Here is a 15,080-nt window from a genome sequence, read left to right as displayed (position 1 = left end):
GATTCCTGGCTAATGGAAGAATTATTTTTAACTGTGCTCTAGATTTGTCCAAAAGCCCTAGTAGACAACCACTCACAGGTGGCGGGATTTCGGTTGGTAGGCACTGGAGTTGCTCATTGCTCTTGTATTTTAGAGCTGAAATGTGGAACATAGAAAAAATGCTTGAGCTGTCGGGGTGGTCATAATCTCCCCACACGTAGCTCCTTAAGGGCCCCGAGGTTAGCACTGGCTTGTTCGCTGGCAGCTTCCCTGCAGTCACTTTTTGGGGGCGGATTAAGTGGAAAGTAAATGGGAACAGGGACTGGAGACTGAGACTCTGGGAAGGACCCTGTAAAACCAGTCGATTCCCCTGCCCTTGTGTCTCATCAGAAGCTGCCCTTGTCTGCACGGGGGCTACGTCGCCTCCATCACCACCTTTGGCGGAAAAGAGGAGGTGCTTACGCCAGTCTCGAATTCGTAGTCTCACGTGCCGCTCTCCTCGTTGGTAGCACTTGTCCACGAGTGAACATTCTTTGTAGCAAGTAAACTTACATCTGCAGAAACCACAAGGAGCAGTGCTCCCTGACGTTATTGTAACATCTCCTCTTTCCCACAGATTAAAGGTCGAACACAACGTAAAAGCAGCAGCCGTTCTATCCACTTGTTATTGGACTTGAAACGCCTTTGACCTCGGGAACTGAAGATGAGGTTGCCATGGGAACTACTGGTCCTGCAATCATTCGTGTTGTGCCTTGCAGGTAGGGTGTCATTTTAAAACTTTTTGATTTAAAATCGCCACTGTATTTCACACTAATTCACAAGTGGGCCTTCGCCGCCTGCCGACGGTGGCAGTGAGGACGCCGTAAGCGTGTGCACACGCGAGGGAGAGAGTTGGCTGGGACCGTTCCCTGGGCTTTCCCGACGGCCTCTGAGGGGCTCTTTCCGCAGCGCGGCACCGCGAGCTTAGAGCTGACGTGTCCCCTGTTTTTCTGGTCCTTTTGGAGTCGTCTGAACCACTGTTTGAAAATTGTTGCTTTTGCTCATCCCGGTGCTCAGTGGCTCAGGCAGGCATCGGGCGGTGAAACCGGCACTGCAGTCAGGGGTATTGCCGCGTTGCGGGTGGGGATGTGGGGGGACAAAGTCAGTCTGGAGCTCTTTCTTTTGGTATCGTTGCTGATATCGTCCCATCATGGGACACTGACTGTCTCTCCTTTTCATTTGGAGACGCCTGTGGACGAGCCGGAGCCAGGAAGCAAAGAAACAGGAGGTTTTTGCCGAATACCCACGGTCAGCTAGTAGACAGGGTTTAAAATGCTCAGACACGCTATTTATCGCTTTCTCGGTTTTCTGGAAGACGGGAGGCTACCAGCAGACGCTGGTCCGTCCGTCATTCTCATTTGATGCAGTAAATGGAGCATGGCTGAGGGTCGGCTTCCAGGTTGGGGTGGTGGGCTTCTCTGCGGTCTTCTGGAAATGTGTCTACCTGACCTGCTTGCAATTCAGAAGGTCAAGTCCAGGAGGGAAACCAGGAATATATTTGCATCTTTACCACATAAAACATGCGTTCTCTCAAACAGTGTCGCTGAGTGCCGACCTCGCAAGCAGCCTGCTCTGTGGCGGAACTGGGATACGCTCCTGAGCAGGGCAGACGGTCACTGCCCTCCGATGGCCTGGCCAGCTGAGTTCCGGGCCGTGTGGACTACCAGTGTGGCAGAGCAAACTAGGCACGTTACTGCGCAGTCAGGGGCAGTCAGCCCCAGCCAACCTGCAGGGGCCCTCGGAGACTGCGGCCGCTTTCACTGTCTCGTGGGCGCGCGGAGTTTTCGCTGTTCGTTTGCGCTCGCAGGAGTGGGGTGGTGAATATTGTTGCTGGGGCTTGAAGGTGTGTAGAGGCCCAGGCATGGCCACGGAGCCAGACAGAGGAAGAGTCTTATTAAAGACTTGAACTCGGGCCGACAAACCCGGGTCCGGAGTTTGACCATCACGCCCATGGCGTTTCAGCTGTCTTGTCGACTTGCACAGTTCACAGTCACAAACTCATCCTCAGCATTTTGGTTTTCATTCTCCATGTGTTTTGCGATATAAGCTCTCTTTCCCCTTTTGACCTTATAACACCCTATGTTCCGGTCCTGAACTTCCTGTCCTACTTGAGTCCCTGATCATGGGCACTTGGGCATGTGCCTCCTTTAGAGATGTTCATTCTCTCTGTCCTGGTCAGAAGCAGAATCTTCTGGCACCGGCAGTGAGGCCCAGGCTCTCTGTGCAGCTGCTCTTCTGGGCTTCCCATGCACTTGACCCTCCCGAAACTAGGCCTCCACTGAGACAGAGCCCTGTCCCTTCTGAGGACGCTGGGATAAGCACGGCCCTGAAAGCATTGCGCGGTGGATGGGTTTCTCGGCACTCGGTAGCATCAGTGTGCTTGGTGTCTGACCCACTGTGCTGAGTGAATAACTATGCAGAAGTTGAAGGGCTGAAAGTCAAGGACGTCGGTAATCCCCCTCGACTGTGGTTGGGAAAACTCGGGGTTCTCATCTAAGATCTGTACCTGCATCTCGTATTCACCTAGCTTTTGGTCGGAGCATCAGTTCATTGCCGGTTGCTGTGAATGTCTCTTGGTGGGAGCTGCTCTGAGTGGCATTAATATTCTCTCACCAGATGCCTCGTTCAGTGTGGGTAAAGTCAAGCTTTAATTAATGTTTTTGTTTTCCTGCTATTTGTCTTGATTTCATTAATTTGCATAGCACTGGGCACTCTGAATTTTGAACAGATTTCTTACTGCTCAGTGTTTTCCTTTTCTATACTTCCTTGGTAGTGCACTTGTGAGTTTTCTGCAAGGAAAATATGCGTGTCTATTATGTTTACCATAGTTAGTGAGTCCAAATACGCCCTTCCGTGACTAACTCGATGATGGCATGTGTGGTCCGACTGCCCCCGCGAGAGGCGCACCTCGCCAGGCTGCTGTGATGCTGGGTGTTGGTTCGCTGCTCACGGTGCGGGGCAGGGTTCTTCTCACTGGCCAGGTGCTGAGCTCAGTCTCAGCCAACAACTTAAAAAAGTGCTTTATTCTTCTTAATCAGTTTGGACCAGGAACCCCAAACTCTACAAGGAAGCTCACAAATACATGGAACATTCTTTTTCCTTTTGTAATTATATTTTTATTTTTAATTTCAGATGACACTCACACTATTTTCAGGTGTCCAACATGGTGATTAGACATTTATTTTTTATAAAGATTTTATTTATTTATGTTTTAGAGAGGGGAAGGGAAGGAGAAAGAGAGGGAGAGAAACTCACTGTGTGGTTGCCTCTCACGCACTCCCCACTGGGCACCTGGCCCACAACCCAGGCATGTGCCCTGAGTGGGAACTAAGGTGGCAGCCCTTTGGTTTGCAGGCCGGCGCTCACTCCACCGAGCCCCAGCAGCCGGGGCAGATTAGACGTTTATGTGTCTTACAAAGTGACCCCTCAGTGAGCGCAGCGCCCGCCGGCCCCACACAGATATCACAGGGCTGTGGACGGCGTTCCCGACACACAGTTATCATAGGGCTGTGGACGGCGTTCCCGACACACAGTTATCACAGGGCTGTGGGCGGTGTTCCCGATGCTGCACCTCACAGAGCGGTGCAGCTTCCAGGAAGACAGGATGAAGGTTCTGTATCCCTCACCAAAGTAAAAGTAGAACTGCCTTATGACCCGCAATCCCACTTCCATTTATCTGAAGAAATCAAAAACCTAATTCGAAAGAATATATGCAACACACTGTTAATCACAGCTTTGTGTACAGTCGCCAAGGCACAGAGCAGCCCGGTGCCCATCAGTGGACGAGCAGGCGACGAAGACGTGGCACATTTACTGGGGAACACTTAGCATAGTGAACAAGGAGGAAGTCGGACCGTTTGTGACGACAGCGTGGATGGGCCTGGAGACCCTTAGGCTGAGGGAATAGTCAGAGTAAGACAAGTACCATGTGACCTCACTCACGTGTGGAATCTAAAGAACAAAATAAACAAACAAAACAAAAACGATCCTTTGACGACACAACAGGGAGAGCTGGTGGCAACTGTAGGAAACGGGAAAGCACGGCCAGCTCCGGAGCCAGCCAGTGCGCTGCCCCGTCCCCTGGACGGCCCCCCGTCTCCGCAGTGCTTGTGCGTCAGTCTTCTCACTCCTGTCAGTGCCGACTGACTCAAGCTCCTATACGTGTGAAAACTGCCCAGACGAAGCAGCCTCCAGGAGCAGCTCCGAGCCCCCGTTTGCACAGCAGACCTCAAGCACTTCTCTGTCCTTGGACCCTGAGCCAAGGACCCTGGGCCTCAGGGTCAGGGTGCAGGCTTTTCCTTTTGCCGGGGAGGCTCGGTCAGTGCCCTTCTCAGGTGCAGCCCTGGACCCCTGGGGCCTGAGGACCTGCTGAGAAGCACCGCAGTCACAGGGGAGGACCCTCCTCGGGCACGTGGCACATGGCCCCTCAGATGCCCCCGCGAGACCCGGTCCCTGACACCTACAGCATCTCCTGCGGCCTTGTCCTTCCTCCTCCTCTCCTGCCCCTGGGAACGTGTCCCAGATGAACTGTTCCCAGGAATTTCTCTCTGGCCCCACTTCCCACCCAGGTCTCCAGCAGAGCCATGTCAGAGATGGGGGGAATCAGACAGGGCACCAGCCCGCAGTCACAGAGGTGTCTGGGACGTGGGTCCATCTGAGGGGTTGCGAGCTGGTCCCTGAGCACCCGCCTGCATGCCGCCCTGGGGCCGCGTCTGGGAGCGTGACATGGGCCCTGCAGCCAGGTTGCAACACTGCCACCCGGCCCTTGGCCGCTTTCCCTGCTTACTGCCGTTACTGTTACCCAGCTGCTAGGCAGGCCGGTCCCCTCTGGGTTGGCGCTTCTGCCCCCGTATAACGCGGGGCCTGAGCAGCAGCCCCTGCTGTCCTTCGCAGTCTGAGCTGTGTGCTGGCTCGAGAGGCAGTTCCTGTCTGCTGGGAGGGTTAGAGCTGAGCCCGAATTCTGTGCAGCCGACCTGCAATTGCACGGAGGCCCGGGGCCTGGCCGCGGTTGTCCGTCTTGTGCGCATTGGCAGGACTGGAGAGGAAGGAGAAAATGGCCGGGCTGCACGTCATGTGCAGCTGGGGGCGTGAAGATGCTCAAACCCTCTGACATCGGGTAGAAAGCACATCCCACGTGTTCCCGGCTGACTGGCAGGAGGGCGCCTGGCTGTGCCCCATCTCGGTGGCAGGGTGACTGCCTGCACCAGTGACCTCTCTGTGACAAAGAGCATCCTCTCCAAATGCAGGCACCCTGCCGATTTCCTCACAGAACCCGTGCTGGGACTCCAGGGTGCCTCGTCGGGAGGCGGGGGCAGTGGGGCAAAGCCCTCTCCATTCAAGACGTGCACTGGGCCCAGCAGGCTTGCCCGCAAAGCGCAGGGAGGTGGGCCTGGGTCCATCCTCAGCCCTGGGGTGCCGCCAGATCTGTGAGGGGACGCAAGGCAAACAAACAGTGGGCGACACCTGCCCTCCAAGCACATGGAGAGACGGCTGGGTGGTCGGCAGTGGCATTTCAGGGGCAGGAAGTCTTATCACCAGGACTGCAGGGGGCTGTTGGTGGTTCTAGCATATTCCAGAGTCAGATGCACAGTGCGAGCTCCCAGCTCGTCGATGTGGAGAACAGATTTTGACGAGTGCAGTCTTCCTGCTTCCTGAGACACCCCAGCACAGCTCAGGTCCCGCCCAACACGCCCCTTCTCCAAGAAGCCACGCAGGCTCCGGGGGGAGAGTGCACAGACAGGACTTCCCGGCCTGGCCTCGCTGCACAGCCGGGCGTGGTGGTTCACGTCCCACGATTCTCACGTTTGTTCCCGAGGGTAGACAGAGGAGCAGGCAGTATTCAAACAACTCGCTGCTCAAGGCAGACATTAAACCTGGTTCTGCCCCCATTCTCGCAAAAGTGACAAGTTGTCAACTAAGCCCCACAGCAAGCTGAGTAAATGTCAGCCCTGCGGTGGTCTCTCATCTTACTGTCTGTCCTCAGAAACGGGCTCACGGTGCAGCCCCCGCCCGGCCGCCGGGGCCACAGCGGGGACGCCTGGGGTCCCGTGCTGTGTTGTGACCACGCTGTGATGTGGAGCAGAGCAGGAGGAAGCCTTAGCAAGAAGAGAACCAATAACCACACTGCAAAAGCAGTGACTACAGAGATAAAGATTCAGGGGGAAAGTGGGGAGCAAATACCCAGAAAATAATGAACAGCAAATCTCAGTTTATGCACTTAAGTACGTTTCACAGCGGGAAAATATTAGTCAGTAATGAAGACGTCCAGGTAAACAGAGAAAGAGGCAGTGATTTGACATCCCCGAGGCGTGGCCATGTAGTACCCGCCGTACAGACCCGGAGTTGTTAGGAAGATTCCATTAAAGAGCTCTCCTGAAGCACAGCCATTAACGGCTTCATTAGGTATGCTCAGCCAAGCTGGATGTCTTCCCTGTAAATAAACCTCCCTTATGAAAGCGTCTAGGACACGCCGTATCTAGAGAAAAAAATGATTGGACTCTCTTGAATGAAACGAATTAGGAAAGGGGGAGAAAAACAGGCGAGCAAAGATCTGAACATGAGACGCGTTACTCTCGGCTCGTGTGATAAGTCTCTGCTGAAAGGTGGGCTCGGTGTCGCTGCTCACAGCTGGAGGACAGCAGGTCGGGAAGAGCCTGTGTGTCTCAGCCCAGGCTGGGGCCGGGGCCGGCGGGCGCAGCAGGGCTTCCCTGTGGGAGAGTCGGGCAGCTCTTCTGTCCCCCTGGGCTGCTTTCTGTTCCCTGTGTACAAAGGGCAGACCAAATGTGTTTCCTCCCCTGGGGTGTCAGGAGGATTGGGGGGATGCCTGTGTTCTCTGTGCTTAACACAGTGTGTGGGGCTTAGCCAGCCCTGTGGGTGCCAGCTGTCGCTCCCCCAGCCTGTGAGAGGACCTGCCAGTGGCCGGCTATGCTGTCCTCTGAGAACTCGCTCCAGTCTCAGGTGAGACGGCCCCTGTCATCCTGGCCCCAAGACACAGACACCGCCAGGACCCACTTCCACACATACTAGGACCAGCTTCCTTGCACACTAGGACCCACTTCCCTGCACACTGGTGCCCGCCCTCCTGCAGAGCCTGAAGCTTGTCCATCAGAGCCTACGGCCCACTTGTGGCCTTTCTTCGCCTTCCTGCTGCATGACCTCAGCTGCACAGTGGGGATACCACGAAAGTGACTGCATCCGAAGATGAAGACCTCAGTGGGTTAAAGTCACTGACGCACAGCGTGCTCGGCAGAGCACCCAGCCTGGAAGCAGGACCTCGGTGTTCACTGTGGGCGTCACTGTTGCCATCGTCACCTGCGACAGGGGGCCAGCAGGCCTCCAGCTGCAGGTGCAGCGGCCACAGCACGGGGCCTGCCTCCCGGGACCTCTGTCTGGGCCAGGCCCTGGGGAGCAGCCGGGAGTGTCCTAGGATGGGGCTCCTAGAAATGTATGAAGTTGCAAAGGGATAGGGATCCTAAAAAGAGGAGAATCTGTTGGGTCAGAATAAGGAATGAATTTTAAAAGCATTTTGTCAGGAACAAAACTCGGAGATAGGGGAGCACGCAGAAGCCCCCGTGTCACGGACGGAGCGCACCAGCGCCCAGCCACCCTTGCAGGCCGTCGCCCCCGTTCTCGCTCCTGGCCTCCTCACGGCAACGTTAGCCAGATATGTCCCCTGTGCAAAGAGCCGGGCTTGAGGAGGACGGGGCCCCTCACTTCTCTGATAACACCCTGAGTTTGTTGAGCAATGTGGGTGCATAAAATACTTGCTGAGCAGTCTGTTTGTCGGGCCTGGTAGCAGCTGGAGACGCCTCCAGCAATGAATAGAGAGTGCACATGTCCTGAGCGCTTCTGTGCCAGAGACAGAGTCAGCTCCTTGCACACAGTCTCCCACAAACCTCCCAGCAGCCCTTTTCCTAGAAGAGGGGTCACGTGAGCTGCCTGAGGGCTCGGGCTGCACAGGTCACAGGCAGTACTTGAACTTGGGTCTGTCTGGCTCTAAGGCCTGGGCCTGTAGCTGTCAGGCTGTGATGTGTGTGCCCAGGGTGTGGCTCTCCCATGGAGGCCCTGGCTGACACCACCTGCTACCTCATCAGAGATGCAGGTGCCCCAGCCCAGACCCGTAGAACCTGAATCTTCAGAGGGGATCCCCAGTCTGGGTTTGCACAGACCCTCCCAGGGACTCCTGAGAGCTTTAGAACCACACCCTGTGCTCTTGAGAGGCAAGGACGGCAGACATCGTCATTGTCCAGCTTTACATAGGGGGTCCGAGGGTAACCTGCCCACTCAAGGTTGTGTGGTCGGCCTCAATGTCAAATTCATAAGCCAGCTCTGTCCTTTTCCCCTGGTAGGCGTGCTTCCCTTTTGCTCAGATTAGCTGGGCTCCAGAGCACCGCCTGAAAGCCCGAGGTTGGGCAGGAAGGGCTTTGAGCGTGGGGGAGGTTCCCTGAGGGTTGAAACGCATTGATTTCATAGCTAAGCCTGGTTTCACTGCCGGCGAACTGCCGACGGGGTGAGACTGGCCACTGCTCTTGCTCTGTTTGGTGATGAACACAGAAAAGAGGTGATTCCTTAACTTTAAAGGGAAATGAAACTACCAGTATGTTGCAGAACTTTGGAAAGTAGAACAAAAATTTTAAAGTCCCCTGGGTGTGCAGAGAGAGTATAATTATCGATCGTTTTGGTGAATAATAAGTACATGTTATAGGTGAGTTCTGGGCTTAGAGACATAAAAGAAAAAGTGTCCATATCTTGCCAGGTCCCCCTGGACTTCAGGGCTGTTGCGACTCTCAGAGCAACGAGGAACCCTTTTCCCTGAGGAAGCTGGCATCATGATACCTTTGGAAGGAGGTGATGCCCAGGGAGAGGGCTCAGCCTCCACATCTGAGCTGAGGCTCGTTTCCAAGGTTCTCATTTCTGTAGCAAGGGCAGCAGGGCGCCCAGGCCACCCCTCTGGGGATGTGGCAAGTGTGCGGGAGCTGCCCTGTGGCTCCTGAGCGCCTGAGCAGTCGGTGGCTGCTGCACACGGAGTCCCTCGGGTCCACGCCAGTGTCCCAGGGCTGCTGTCACACGTGGCCACAGACTGAGGGACTTAAAGCAACTAATGTGCATTCTCTCACAGTTCTCAATGCCAAGTTCAAAATCTCTGCCTAGGCAGGGCCGCGCTCCTCCAAGGGCTCCAGGGAAGACCCTCCGTGCCTCCTGGGCCCTGGTGGCCGCAGCAGGTGCCTCACTCTGGTCTCTGCCCGGCTGCCCACCCCCTGCTCCGTGCCCACGCGCTGCCCTGGGGTGCTGGATGCCTCGTGCAGAGAAGGAATAGAAACGGCCTCGTCAGTAACTTGTATCATCGTACGTTGGCATGAATACATTGGGTTAAAGGAAACATTGACTTTGCCAGTTAGTTGTAACTGTCTTTGAAGGGAGATCCTAGAAAATGGACAGTTTCATAGGTGCCTCACAGTCTGGTTCCACGGGTGGCCGGGCTGTGGAAGACACAGGCACGAGCCTAGTAATCGCACCTGGAGCTGTCGCTGAGAAGAACCGCCTGCCTTCCTTGTCCCTGCAGAGGTAGGTAGCCCTGAGCCCCGAGGGAAGGTGACCAGGGACAGGTGGAGTGGGAGAGACACAAAATGCGTATTTGCTAGGCTGTCCGTGGGCTTGAAGACAGGTAGAGACCTCCTGTATCACTACCCCTCTGAGAAGCCTTCAGGGAGGACAGCGTGTTGAGGTCCTGTACCCAGCAGAAATGGGCTCAGAGAAGGCCAGAGGGTATTTTAGAAGTTTTCCCAGGAAACTGGCAGGTTGCACAGGCTGAAACAGAAGCAGCTGACACACAGACGTCTACAGCGGCGTCACAGCCCTGGAGAGGGACTGCCTATGCGTCCGTCAGGGGTGAGCGGATACATGTGGGAACGCCTGTCTGGTGGAATATTACTCACCCGTGAAAAAGAAGGGGCACTGGTGCCGGCACACGGTGGGAGGGGCAGGGGTCCCCCTGGAGCACTAATCCCATGCGTGGGGGTCCCACCCTCCCGCCGGAATCACCCCTGGGGCCCCGTCAGCACGGGGCTAGGGTTTTCACACGGGGCGGGGCAGGGCGGGCGGGGCACAAGCGTTTAGACCTCTTAGGTGGAGATGTTGAAAGTACGTTGTGTGCTGTGTCAATTATCTATCAAATAAATCTAAGCCTGATCGCTGTCCCCGGGGAAACTGTGTGGCTGTCAGAGGGGCAGGGTCCTCCCTCAGGGTCAGCAGGACCGCAGACCTGGCCCCACCGCCTCCCCGCACAGTGGGGTTCAGGGGCGTGGCCTAGCACAGGTCCTCAGACCTACGTGTCCGGAACTCCAACCACAGTCTCTCGTCCCTTCGTCTCGTGTGGGATACCGCGCGCGTGGTTGTGGATGTCGGGGGTTTCTTCTGCCTCTGCCCCACACCCAAAGTGCAGCTTCTGTGACGAGGGAGGAAGGAAACCGTGAACCTCCCGGGGGGAAGGAGCTCCGATTTGAAGGCACCTGCCCTGTGAAGTTGGACCCCCCTCAACCCTCACAGCCGCAGAGGAGAGACCACCGGGGGGCGGGGGGATGAGGCCCTCTGTGCCGAGGACCTTGAGCAGCACGGGCACGGCCCACCTGCTTGTTCCCGGTGCTGCCCCTGCCGGCCTCCCCGGGAGGCCATCCGTCCCTCCATTCCCCACCTGTCAGTGCCAGCCCACTGCAGGCCTGGATTAAAAATCCCCATGGAGTCTGATTAACCTCCCCCACCTGCGCCTCAGGCCTCAGGTCAGCGTGGAAACGATTCCGATGAAGAAGGGCAGGCGCCTTTGTGGACGAAGAGTGTCGGAAGGACGTATCATGTCGCGCAGCTGGGTTCTTTCGAAGGCCTGACCGCAGCGACGCGTGCTCTAGAACTGCAGAAGGGGGAGGAGACAAAATCATTGCCGGCTCCCCGCTTTCAGCCCTCGGCTTCCTCCGGCTCCGCCTCTGTACCAGAGAGGAGCTCACCCGGCCAGACCGCATCCTCTCTGTTGCTGTGGAAACAAGTGTCAAAGCAAATAACTCAGGACGAACTCGAAATGCAGAAGAAAGCACTCCTCCCGTCCAAGGAACTTGCTCCTTGAGACCAGTGGTCAGCCACAGCCCCTGACAGCAGGTGTATTCCTCCCACAGTCGGAGACTCAGGTAGTCGAAGGGGTGCCCTCGGCCGGGCCAGCACCCCCGCTGGGCAGAGGACAAAACCCGGGAGGAAGAGGACTAATTGACTTGCCGAACTTCACAGGGCGATCCACTGTCAGAGCAAGGGGCAAAAAGTGGGAACCCTGGGTTTATCTTCATCAAAGTAGTAATTTTGCCTAATACAGACCTGCTAATTCTTGTTACATCACAACATGTCCAAACTTCTTGTGTAAGTGGCCACGCGTTTTATCTCTAAGGGTGTCGCAGTGAAAAGTTTTTCATTGCCTTTGTCAAGGATTTCAGCGCAAAACGGTGGAGTCAGGCTATGCCTGTGGTCTTCTGATACACGGGTGTGTTAACTTGGAGATAAGATTTGTTCCTTGTACAGGTTAAGCAGAACTTCTGGTTCCTCTTAAAATACTACCCACTATATATTCATCTACTCACTTATTTGATAATGTTTTACTAAGCGTCTACTACTTTCTAGAAATATCAGGGCCTTTGTAATTGAGTCCGTAGATTTAAGGAGCTTACCCTTCTGAGGGCTGTGACAGCGTGTTCACCCTCGCGTGCCCTGCCACACTCACACGGGAAGTCCAGGCCTCTCTTCGGTGGACCGTCACGTTTCAGAGTCAGAAGCTGCGGCCGGAGGCAGCCCACGGCGGACCTGGCCGGGGGGCCGGGGCTCAGAGACGCCTTCAGCGCCGTCGGCTGTGCTGCTTGCGGCTTACGCTGTGCAGGGGCCGCTTGATTTCCCGGTCGCAGCCCAAGCACAGGATGCCTGCCTGCCTCCTCTGCAGGGAGAGGCCCTCGTCAGCCCCAGCGTGCGTCCCCTCAGCTGTCACCTGGTCTCCTGCTGCTCCACAGGGTCCTCGTCCCTCTCCTCTGACCTGCTCTGGGGCCCCCTTCCTCGCCACCTCCCACCTCCCTGGGCTTCTCAGTCTAGTTACATCGTAGCCTAAAATACGGAGGTAAAGCTAATGAAATTGTCTTCAGACTCCAGCTGTTCACCTCCCTCTGAGTTGCAATGAGTGAAGTTTAATTTATTTGTTTAAAACGCAGGCTAATGTATTCACAGATTCCGATTGGGTAAGCACTTTGTGGGTCTCCTCTGCTTCTTTTAAAGTAGAGAGTAAAACTTGGTAACAAAGTCTTGTTCCTGAAAACATACCACCCCCGTGGGAACTAGGCTAATTCAGAGAACAAAAGAAAACCAAAGCAAATTCACATCTGTAAGTAAAAGGGTCAAAAATAACAAGGCAGCCGCATTTGGGTCATCAGTTTTCACCAGGCCTCAGTCAGCTGCTGTCTGTAGCACGTTGCTCAGAAGTCAGGAACTCCCCATGAGCCAGGCACACAGGAGGCGCACAGGCGGGGTCCCTGCCAAGTCTGAAGGGTCAAGTATGAAGGGGCCCCATCTCCTCCACTTTCCCCTATGCAGAGCACTGGGTCAGACACCCTCTTTGGGGGGAAAGCTTTTCTCCCCAGTGGCCCAGCGTTTGCACCGAGACCTGGTTTTAATGAAACAGGCGCCTGACTAGACCCAGAGCCCAACGCAGAGCTGACGCTGTAGACGCCAGGACGCGCCACGGCGTTATTGATGGGAAGGGAGAGCGGGCCGCCGGTCGGCCGGTCGGCTGCACCTCACAACTGCGTGTGATCGGACACTGTCTTAAATCGACCCCCAAATCAGTAAGTGAACAAACAGGTAAACAAACACCTGTTTGTGCAGGGACGTGAAGTCACGTTTGGATGATTCAGTGATAATGGACGTTTGGTGGTGACCACTTGCCGTGGTGGTCAGTTAGCAACGTAGTCATAGAGCCGGTCACTGTGTTGGACAACACGACGTTATGTGCCAGTCATATCCCAGCAAAACCGGGAAGAAACCAGAGGCTATTAAAACATCAAAAAATAAAAAATGTAAATAAACACACACACAATCACCCTTGAATATGGGTCTTTACCCTTTTGGATGTTACTGTAGCAGATTCCCGAGGAATCTAGATTCCTGCTTGCCACTGTGCAGCTTTATGACCTTGACTAACTCACTCTGCACTTGGACGTGAATTCCTGCATCAGCAAAAACGATGGAGGAAGCACAGCGAGCTTCCCAGGCCAGTGCTGTCTGACATTTGGTCTGTTTCTCTCCAATCCGTGGACTCCTTCTGTGGTTATTTACTTCAGTTTTTTTATCATCTCATTTTTTTACCAAAAGAAACATTACAGCACTATCACTTCTTATAAATGAAAACTAACCATGAAATAAATGTTATAGCAACAAGCTGGCTCGTTCTCGGATGAGCGCTACTGAGTCCTGCTACTTCTTCACAGAATGAGTCCATCCAGTGTTAGGCTTGTAAGACACGTCAGCATCTGCCGAGCTGTCTTCAGTTTGGTCAGAACTCAGAACTAATGGGAAGAGGAGTGAATTTATTCTTAAGTGAGTCAGTTTTATTTAGTGTCCTGTCTCTGTAAGATCTACAAATTATCTCACACACCAGAGTCATGCACCCTGCATCCTGGAAACGCTGAAGGGAAGGATGACATCGTCCAGCCCCAACATGGGTGCTGTGCTGCCCACCTGGTGCATCAGGCTCACCCTGGCAACTTCAGACGAGTCACATTTTTAGGGGACCCTTTTTCCTTCCTTGTTTTTCAGCTATGAAGCAGTTGTATTTGTAACCTGATAAATATGCAAAACTGCATATAAATAGGTGAGAACTAAGATGTAACAAACAACAGTGTTGTCTTATGATTTAATTTAATAATGTTCAGAGGCTTTTTAAATATATTTTTAAAGATTTTATTTATCTTTAGAGAGAGGGGAAGGGAGGGAGAAAGAGAGGGAGAGAAACATCAGTGTGTGGTTGCCTCTCATGCACCCCCTACTGAGGACCTGGCACACAACCCAGGCACATGCCCTGACTGGGAATCGAACTGGCGACCCTTTGGTTCACAGCCCAGCACTCAATCCACTGAGCCACACCAGCCAGGACTAATGTCCAGAGGCTTTTAAGTCCAGCAGGCCCTCGAACAACGCCATGTTGCTAAGTGTCCTTTCGTTCTAACGTGGATGGGGTGCTGGGGATCTGACTGGTTTCTATCCACTCGCCTGTGGCAGAATCGGCTTCGCTGTACAGCATTTCGCTCAGTCACAGAACCCGTGGGTGACTTTACATGAGGAATCACTCGTGGGCGCATAGCCACCTTCTTAGCTCTCCTATCCAGAATGTCACACGTCCATGACGTGAATACAGGGGTCAGACTCAGCCCTTGAGGGAGGCCTGGGACAGGGCAGCCTGGCACACAAAGTTATAGTGACTAGCGCTCCTTTTTTTATCCTCACCGGGGGACATTTTTCACTGCTTCCAGAAAGAGAGGCGGAGGGAAGAGAGAGACGTCGATAGGTTGCCTTCTGTATGTGCCCCGAATGGGGATCGAACCCACAACCTCGGTATGTGCCCTGACCAGGAGTCGACTGAGCCATACCGGCCAGGGCTAGAGACCCTTTGAACACAGAGTTCGGACAGAGTGCTGAGCAGCGGTGGCCCTAGTTATGAGGGGTTCACGCAGAAACCGCCTGCAAGGCTGGGAGTGCCCCGGGGGCTCTTGCAAACACCAGTTGCTTCAGGGCCGCCTCGTAGTCAGCGTGCTTTGGAGCTCCTTCCTGTGTGGACCAGTTCCGTGCCATCCTGGGTCTGTGTTCGGCCATCCGCTGTCACTGCCCTAGTGCTCTGGGTCTTGCAGCGGTGGGTGGCCGGGGGTGTCACTCCTGCAGCAGGACCGTCCCAGCAGCTCCTGTCCCCACGACGACAGTGTCTGGGCCATGGATGCCTTAGAAAAACACGAGGGCCGCCCTCAACTTTACTTTCCTCTTCCTAGGACAGCCGT

General features: G+C 54.8%; 1 protein-coding gene across 2 annotated transcripts in view; it reads left to right on the top strand.

The window, feature by feature from the left end:
* CNTN4 (contactin 4) overlaps nucleotides 1-15,080 on the top strand; it is a 314,773-nt gene that overhangs the window by 18,801 nt on the left and 280,892 nt on the right. For both annotated transcript variants that reach the window (XM_024566039.4, XM_045199695.3), the window contains exon 2: nucleotides 596-737. In XM_024566039.4, the coding sequence (XP_024421807.2) occupies nucleotides 683-737 (55 nt within the window). In that variant the 5' untranslated portion in view covers nucleotides 596-682. The remainder of the gene's footprint in view (nucleotides 1-595; nucleotides 738-15,080) is intronic.

The sequence above is a fragment of the Desmodus rotundus genome, chromosome 8 (assembly GCF_022682495.2).
Source record: "Desmodus rotundus isolate HL8 chromosome 8, HLdesRot8A.1, whole genome shotgun sequence".
Taxonomy (NCBI): Eukaryota; Metazoa; Chordata; class Mammalia; order Chiroptera; family Phyllostomidae; genus Desmodus; species Desmodus rotundus.
This window is presented reverse-complemented; position numbering and strand designations above follow the sequence as displayed.